The 9,777-nt window shown below is 41.4% G+C and overlaps 1 gene segment (V, D, J or C); it reads right to left on the bottom strand.

Annotated features, from left to right (window-relative positions):
- Positions 1-6,160: 6,160 nt before the first annotated feature.
- On the bottom strand, positions 6,161-6,660 carry LOC127214664 (T cell receptor alpha variable 8-3-like). The segment is given in 2 exon segments: positions 6,161-6,498; positions 6,615-6,660. Coding segments are annotated over 2 exon segments (384 nt in total).
- Positions 6,661-9,777: the final 3,117 nt, after the last annotated feature.

Raw genomic sequence — 9,777 nt, 5'->3', positions numbered from 1 at the left:
TGCGATGGTTGTGATTGAAAATGTGCAATATTTTGTCAGGTATTGGCCTTCTGACATGGTCACTTGGCCTCCTGCTTGAGTCACAGAGTCTCCATGGGTCCTTCCTACAGTGCGAGGAGAGCAGAGAAAGAGGGAGGGAGAGAGAGAGAGAGAGAGAGAGAGAGAGAGAGAGAGAGAGAGAGAGAGAGAGGATGTTGTGTGTCACCTGGAGGATAATGCTCTTAGATAACATAAGGCTTAAGACTTTTCTGTTTAAATCATTTTCTTACTGAGTATGAGGAGTATCACAGTCACGAAGCCTGGAGAAGAGCCCATATTTAGTATCATCTAGAAAATGGTCTTGATTCTTAGCTTGAAGGAATCTTAATTCAGAGAAAGGGTGATTCTCCTCAGATACAAAACACACAGGGAATGAGTCAGCCTTGTCTTCATAGTAAATTATAGTACAGCCAAGACTACAAAGAGGAACCATCTCCCAAAAAAAATTCAAGCTATAAAATTAAAGAGAAAAATGTAGTTGTAATTTTTCAGATGAAACAATGACAATATTATGAAATCCTTATGTAAGACAACAATGAAATACGTTTTATCAAAGCTTCAGTTTTATTCTATTTGCATGCTTCATTTTAGATTATCATCTGAAGCACAATAGGGGCATATACGTGCATTGAACAGATGTGTTTAATGCAAAATTAATAATTTTGTGGTGGTAGCAATATTGGCTTTTACTATGTGTCTACTAGTACAACAAATATAGAAAATAAATGACAATTGATAGAAGGGCAATGATTAAAGGCAATCCTTCTTTTCAAGTGGAAATTTTTGTACTTAACATAAAAAATATGTGCACATGGATAAACACATTTACTTAGAAATACGTAAATGTAGTGCAAGATGACAAAAACCGCAGGATATGAAAGGCCAGACACTATAAATGCCTTCAAATCTCACTTTAAGCATTGTCTGTGCAACAAAACTTGTCTCAAGAAGAAAAAAACTGATGATAGATAGATAGATAGATAGATAGATAGATAGATAGATGATAGGTAGAAGACAAGTCTCCGAAGGGATCTTTTGAAGTACAGAGATCAAATTCAACAGTGAGGTTCCCATGGGAGTCAATGATATCTCAGGCAAGAACCCTGAGAACAGACATAGTTTCTTCTGGCAGTCGGTTGGCCCTGAAGGAAGAGAACAGAAGTTTCTGCAAATACTATGGAGAGCGTTTAGAAACTACCTGCGTGCGACCCAGTTCTCGAGCTGATCTCCATTGTTGTTTTGATATCCATCAATGTTGTTTTGAAACTGTACTTTTCAAAGATACTTTTTCTCAACTGTGCTTCATATCTTTACCTGTCAACATTATTTGCATAACCAATACAGTTCCATAGTCATAGTCACACAGGACCACACCCTCCCAAGAATTCATACTCACACAGGACCACACCCTCCCAGGAAGTCATAGTCACACAGGAACACATACTCCCATGAAGTCACAGTAACACAGGACCACATCCTCCCTTAAAGTCATGGTCACACAGGACCATGTGCTCCCAGAGTGACTATGTTTCTGAAGAGACTAAAGATTGAGCTAAATCTTACCCTCTGGGAACAGGGACAAATGGCATGTCTATGGATGAATAGTGTGCTCTTCACAATGAAGTCACTCCCCTGCTGCCACCGCTTTTGAAGTATATATTCACTAAGGAATGAATGTGACTGACAGATGCTGTAAGACTCTCAAGAGGATTCAAGTTCAGTTCCCAACACCTATGCCAAGTGACTCATAATACCCTTTCATACCAAAGCAAAGAAAATCCATGTCCCCTGCCCTTGAGGTCACATGCAGTCATTAATACACACATGGAGCACTCCAGCATGTGTGTGGGGGTGCAAAAACACACATGCATGCTAGCACGCACACTCACAAACAGGCATGCACACAAATACAAACACACTCACATATTCATGCATACATGCACATGCACACACTCACTCTCACACACACTCCTTTAAAAATAATATTTTTTGAGTTGTAGATTGCATCATAAAGTTCTGACCGCATCCACGGTTTCTGTCTCCAAAGGTCTCTCTCCTTTTTCTATTAACAGCAGCCCCCTACTGATTGAAGCAAGATCTACAACCTCTCAATGTGCTAACATAGTTGGAATGCTTCTTACTGAAAATCACTGAATGATGTAGGCAAATAAAGACTCTGAATATGTTATATGAGGCTAAGGTTTTCTTTTTATTTGTAGTGGCCCTTGGTTTTCTGAATTTCTCCCCTGTCAACTAAAAAACTATATCTGAGTACAAAGTGAAGGTCCACAATATTTAAGAGGCAGAGGGGAGGCACCGGCCATTGTCTCCCAAAGACCATCATTCAGTGATTTCATCTCCCTATTGTTTTTGTCTATTTCCATGTAAAAACAAATAAAAATCTACACAGTAATTAACCATCATCACTGCAATACACCTCGGAAGCTAAAGGTACCATGTCACCTTTCACAAAAACAGTAACCACAGTCACAACATTCATCACAACTAACTGTACCTATGATGCTACAATCTTACAGGACTTGACATTACTATGTGTGTATTCAAAAAAAAAAAAAAAAAAAAAACAAATACTTGCCCCTTTTCCTCATCTAGCAATGGAAAATTTGATGCTAAAGACTCTGGCTATGTCTTTTCCTCCTGGGTATAATTCTGTGTTAAAATTTTCACTGAATTATTTTAGTATCCAAACTTGAAAGGGGCATTTGAGTGCACATAGTTTAATAAGGAAATATAGGCAGCAATGAAGAGGGGGTTTTACAGGGATCATAAAGGGAGTTTCAAGAATGAAAGTATAATAACTTCTTCAAGAGCAATATGACAGCGATACATAGTTTTTATTACATGCATTCATTATATGTATGTATGTGCACATAACATCCATTGGAGGGTCAGGAGACAATCTTTGGTAGTCACTTCACTCCATTCACAGTGTCGATTCCAGGTATTAAATTGGGTTGTCAGGGTTGGTGTCAAACATCATCTTTATCTATTTGGCCATCTTGATGGAACCCCATGGGGAAGTTTTTGAAAGTGCTAATCCTAAAGCAGAGCAAACCTCTGGGTGTGTAAATTTCTGCTCTGCCATATAAACGGGGAAATAGCTAGAATTACATTTCTTGTATAGTCTTTCTGATAAAAGCATAGAAATTTCTCCTTGAACAAAGGGTTAATAATATTTCCTTCTTTAGGAAAACATTACATTAAATTTCTAACTCTCCTTTAGAAAGCAGGTAAAGGTAAAGGTCATCTGCATCACTCTGAACATTGCTATAGCAACACAATACTGATTCATAAGACTTATCTAGATTGTAAAAGAACTGAGGACACTTAAATTTTATATCTTAGTGACTGTTGTAACTATGACAGTAAGTATTGGCTCCTGCTTACTACATGCTCCTTCTAACTCCAGGTGGCCTGTTGGTCTTGGTCCTCTCTTGGCTGAACACTTGACTTGGGTGGAGAGGTGGCAATGCCTGATAAAGAAGACTGAGCTGTACACAGGGCTGAAGCAACACCTTGGAAACATGACTGGTGGTGGCCTACTGCCCGTTGTGAACCCCACTTCTGACTTAGACTTTGATTACTTCTGCTGGCACTGCCATGCCCAAATGCCCATCAAAAGTGATATTTTGCATATTTTAAATTGATATGATGCATAGTGGTTAAAAAACATGGAAAGAGATTATTACGACTTTCAATGTCTCCAAAGTTTTGAGTAACAAAATAAACCTCACAATCATCATACATTGCTTTATTATTGAATATATTTTAAAACAGAGATACACTGCATTAGCATACACATGTATATTAGAAATGCAAAGCACAAATTTGAGGTTCACCAGCTTTGTTTTCAGAGAATGAAAGGGAATAACACTGAGTCAACAAACAAAAAAATGATGACGATTTTATTGATAAATGTTTTAAATGTTATCTGAAATTTCATTTGAGTATAACTGTATTAATTTAGAGGAATATGCTTAAAGGATGTCATAATTTTTCAAATGGCAAATATAACTCTATAAAGCTTTGAGGTTTTCAACTTTTACATTTGTGTATTTATGGGCATTGGTCACACTTACTGAAGAAGAAATAATATTGCATTGATCACACATGATCTTGTGCCTCAGTTGTCAAAACAGAATTCCTATAAGGTCACAGATTTTCTGGCTCCAACCAGTATAAGTGAGCTCCAGAAAGGAAATGTTTTGGTGAAACAGACTACTTCCCACAAGGTTTGAGCCTAGCCTTTAATGGCTGAGCCATCTCTCCAGCCCAATAGTCTCAAATGTGCACACAGCACGAAGAATGAGAGGCTGCAGACTTGCACGTAGCCTCCTGTAACTGCATAAATTCCTCATCCCAATTCCCTCTATAAAGTCTAAGTACCTCTTCCTTCCTTGCAGCCCTATATTTCCCATGAAAGAGTGCTTGTCCTTTACTGTTTGAAGTACTTTCATCTGTTGAGGTCAGACTGTGGTCTTTTTCCTGCCTTCTGTCTGTATACTCTGTGCTCCAAATCTAACAAAGCAGCCATGAGCTGGTGTAAGGATGACATCCTACTTCCCTATCAAGTTGTTATGACAACACAGCCTAACCAGGACCACTTAGTAGATAGAGGATTCATTTGACCGAACAATGCCAGGTTGCAGTTCATCATAGCATGGAAGTCACAGCAACAGAAGCTTGAGTGAAGTTGTCATACCATACCCATAATCAGGAAAAAAAGGGCATAGAATGCTTCCAAGACATGTTCTACTCAGTCTTTCCACTTCACTCAGAGTGCACGACAGATCTGGAAAAGGAGCTGCCCATGGTCAGGCTGTATCTTCCTACAGGGTTTATCGAAATCTGCCACAGATGCTCACACACAAACATAATCCAGATGAGTCCATACTGAGATTCTCTTCATGGTAATTCCACCCTGAGTCAAGTTGACTGAACTTGATGGAGCCTCTTTCTTTCTTTCTTCCTTCCTTCCTTCCTTCCTTCCTTCCTTCCTTCCTTCCTTCCTTTCTTTCTTTCTTTGCTCCTTCTGTTTTAGAAGCATATGTTTCTTTATTAATATATCTCCTAGCATAATCTAGTAATAAGCTTAATATCTTTTTTGTGGCTATGCAAATTTATTTTTTAAATTTTTATCTAATTTTATTAATGTATTTTTTACATTCCGACCTCAGTTCTCCCTCTCTCCTCTCCTCCCATTCTCTCCACTCCCTGCTCCTCCTATCTGCTCCACAGAGAGGGTAAATCCTCCTAGTGTAAGTCTACGAAGTCTGTCCCATCATTTAGTTGAGGCAGAACCAAGGCACCTCTCCACCTTTACACCCCTGTGTCTGTGCTGGGCATGGCATGTCTCCATTTAGAAACGGCTCCACTCAGTCAGTTTGTGCATTAGTGTTAGGTCTTGTACCCACTGCCAGTGGCCTCAGATATTGTCCCAGAAACATCATTGTGACCTAAATTAAGGGAGTCTAGTTTGGTCTTATTCAGGTTCCCCATTTGTCAGACATTAGTTATTGATCTCTCACTAGCTTGGGTCAGCTGATTCTGTGGGTTTCCTCATCATAGTTCTGACTCCTTTGTTCATATTTTTGTTCCTCCCTCACTTTGATTGTAGTCCAGGAGTTTGGCCCATTGGTTAGTTTTGGATTTCTGCATCTGCTTCCAAACAGATGGAGAGTGTTTCTAAGGCTCCTGAGGTGGTGAGCATAAGCTGTTACACTTCCTAACACTAATCTTCAGTCTGAAGTAGGAAGAAGCCAACATTTGTCCCTCTAGTGCACACTACATAGGCATCCACTGCAGTCACTGTTTATGTGTAACTAAGTTGTATCTTCAAGTCTCTTGGAGACTTGAACCAGTCAGTAAAAATCATTAAGAAAGTCTACTAAACAACCATTAGGGAAGCAAACATACCTCAGGAATTATTGTATGATTTCACCCAGCTATGCCAATTTTCCTGGAAGCAGATGGAGCACCAATGACAGACCAAAGCAATGACTGCAGACAAGTCCATCTTGGGAAACTAACACATTTATTTACATTACTTACAGGAGCATGGATGATCCAAAATCATTCAGCCACAGTCCTCTCCAGCATCTTACAGGTTTGTGTTCAGCTCCCCCTGCAGCCCCAGACACTGTACCCTCAGAGCACAGAAGTACACAGCAGAATCACTCAGGTGCACAGAGGCTTTCTTCAGGTGGAAGGAAGACTTCCTCTTCTGAAACTCAGCCTTAAAGCCATTCACGCCATGAACCACAGGGTCTCCTGAAATGTACCCGAGGAGAAACTGAAGGCCTTGGCCATGGTGATGCATGTACCAGAAGAGGTAAGAAGCTCCACCATAGGAACAATTGCATCTGAGTGCCACAGAGTTTCCTTCGAAGACAGAGACATAAGAATCAGGCTGAGTAACTGACTGTGCTTGGATGTCTCCTGCAAAATCAATAAATGTGATGCAGACTTCATGGAGAAAAATGTTCTTACTACAATTCAAGTGAGAAAAACACTGATTCATGTACATACATAAATAATGAGAATGTTTTACTCACCCAGGAAAAAATGCACCCCCAGGAACGAGATGAGGACTGGAAGCATGGCTGAGCACTGGGAACACCTCTGCTGCCTTTCTGGAAAAGCTTGGCACATGCAGGGAAGTGGCTGAAGTCCCAGTTCTTGAAAACAATGGCACAAATCTGACTAGACACCTTCCACTTTTAGAAAAAATTCTAAAATAAGCCTGTAGAAGTGGCCCTGGTACTGGGAACTTTCTGGCGTCTGGCTATTTTCACTTCTTCACTTATCAGATGTTCTAAGAACTCATCCAGATACAGTGAGCAACTGAGTGGAAGTGGGGATCAACTGCAGATATGGAAGCAGCTAATCTGTGCAACATCGCCCTCTGGCTCAGGATAAAGACGCTGAAGCAAATCTATGTCTTCTTTCTGTGTAGAACACGCCTCATGTTTCTAAACTAATCTGTGCTGTGTTTGTTGAGTCCTAATCTAATGAAAAAGAGGACATGCAAAATGGAAGGGTAATTTCCTTTAGAAAAAAATGGCCATATGTTAAAACTATTAAATTTGGAGGTCATCACCACTTGAATATAAACACATAAGTTGCAAGCAGCCCTGCTGCCTAAACATTGTCAAAATCCAGAGACTGGATCTTCAAAGTGTGTTTTGTTGAATCTTTGAATCCAGAGAAAAATCCTGCCTTCCAGGCATTTTCTCATAGCATTTTTTTTTAGAGAGCCAGAACAATGGAATCAGTTTGAAGTTCTGTCTTATCCTTCTGACCAGGTGGCTCTTGGATCTGAGATGTCCTTATTTTTCTCCCCACATCTCTCCTCCTGCCCCATTCCTTCCTCAATTCTCTACCCCTACACCACCCTATGTTTAACTGAGAACAAAAAATCATTAGCAGTGTGTTTTCCTGAGGATTCCTTCTTACAGAAGAAATCCACATTTTCTCTCACAATTCATATGCAGAGAGCCCTCTCACTGACTGGTTGAAATGGAAACCAGTTTGTCCAGAAGCTATACATAACCCTACTGATTTCATGAAGGGAAGAGCTAAGGCTCCTTAGGCTTTTAGAATTGATTCTACTAAAGAGTCTACTTTTTATCCTAATCTGGATTTGGTACCTTCTAATATCCCTAAGTCCTTGTGGTGGTTGGAATAGGTATGACCCCCAGAGACTCATGTGTGTGAATGCTTGGCCCATAGGTAATGGCACTATTAGAAGGTGTGTCCTTGTTTGAGGAAGTGTGTCACTGTGGAAGCAGGCTTTAACTTCTTTTATGCTAAGGCTATACCCAGTGTGGCACAGTGTCTCCCTCTGCTGCCTACAGACCAAGATGTAGAACTCCTAGTTGCTTCTCCAGCACTATGTCTGCTTGTATGCTGCCATGTTTCCCACCATGATGATAATGACTAAATGTCTGAACTACAAGCCGGCCCTACTTAAATGTTTGGCTTAAAAAGAGTTGCCATAGTCATGGTGTCTCTTCACAGCAATAGACATCCTAAATACAACAATCCTGGTCCACTTGTTTACTGAATGCCCTAAAGTTTGATCACTGTCTGTAAGGATTAATATCCCTATGGCAATTGCCTGAGCAATATAGGCTCCAACCACAAGTGGAATGGGGAGAGATGTCCCTCACTTCTTGAGCCTTAAAGCCTGTGGTTCATCTCAAAGTGTGCTCTCTCTTCTTCTCACCATATAGTTACACCTGGGGCAGGATGTGCACTAGCACACACAGGAGGGATTTCTTGGAATGCCTTGGAAAATGGAAATTTAGGTACACCATTTGGGCATGCCCACCAAGTGATCTCAGAGGCCATAAAGTATTCCTGATGATGATAATTGACCAGGAGTGAGGAATAGAAGCATCAAAGTAAAGTGAGTCTTGTAGGTCAAAGGCCCCGAACACCAGGCAGTTTCCAGCTCCCAGTAGTCCCCCAGTGTTAACATAGGCTTTACCCAGTTACAATTTTTTTTCCGCTGTTGGGCTGATGGTCTGACTGGTTCGTAAATCTATGTAGCAATGAGATCAAGGATTCAGGCACAGCCAACAATACTTACCAATTCCCAGATAGGAGTGATTAAGCAAAGGTTGAACCTTGTCAAGGGTAAAGAATATAAAAGGATTGGTGATTACATTTCTCCTCTGGCTTATGAAAAAGTTTTCTAATATCCTGAAAACTAGTCAGCAGTGGTGAAAGCACCCACTCATCTTCTCCATGTTCAGTAAGATATGTATTAGCACATTAGCAATAGTGCTTTGCCAACAGATTGTGGGCAACAACCAATAGGATTGGCAATAACCTTAACTTTTGGGGGGTTTGATTAGATGTAACCCTGTCCTGTAACTAGAAGGTTGACAATAGTAGTGAAGATATCTAGTTGGGGCATTGTTTCCCCCATTATTTGGTGACTCCGCTGAGGCTTCTTTCATATGTGTATATATTTTAAGAAGCTCTTATCATAGTAGGTTTCCATAGAAGCCCTCAAACAGTCCTTAGTGTTGGTTGTCATTTCCTATATTACATCCCATGGTGCCACATGACAGACAGGTAGTAGGGACCACTCTCACAAGTTCACAATGTCAGACCTAGTTCACCCACACCTCCACCAACAGAGTTGACCCTACTCACCTGCCCAGGGGATGTACAGGGCCTGTTCTCCTGAGTGCTGCAGCTGGTGAGGAGCAGGTGCAGCTCTCCCACTCTTACAACCTCAGGGCCAGCTCTCCCACCCACCTCAGGCACAGAGGGGTCAGAGAGGGCATCTCTTCCTTCCCATACCACCATGTGTCAGATGAGGGGCGGGGCTAGATCTCTCATGCTCATGCTCACTCTGTTTAGTGCACCTGTGCCACTGTAAACAGGGTCAGCTCCACTGTGCTGCCCAGACAGGGTGCAGGGGCCACTTTCCCAAGTGCTGCAGCTGGTAAAGGGAAGGCCAATTCACTTACCTGCTAGAGGTGATAGGGATGAAGGAGGAGGGTGTCTGTTCCTCACTCCCAACACCACACCACAGATGAGGGAATTTGTACCAGCTATGCCCCAATCATGTCCTCAGGACTGGCTCACCTGAGCCCCTATCTACAGAGTAACTCTAGAGAGCTTCCCAGGTGAGGTGTAGGAGCCTCTCTCCTGAGTCCTCAGCCAGTGAGGGCAGGGACAACTTGTTACAGCCCTATCCTC

Source organism: Phodopus roborovskii, unplaced genomic scaffold, assembly GCF_943737965.1.
Source record: "Phodopus roborovskii unplaced genomic scaffold, PHOROB, whole genome shotgun sequence".
Taxonomy (NCBI): Eukaryota; Metazoa; Chordata; class Mammalia; order Rodentia; family Cricetidae; genus Phodopus; species Phodopus roborovskii.
This window is presented reverse-complemented; position numbering and strand designations above follow the sequence as displayed.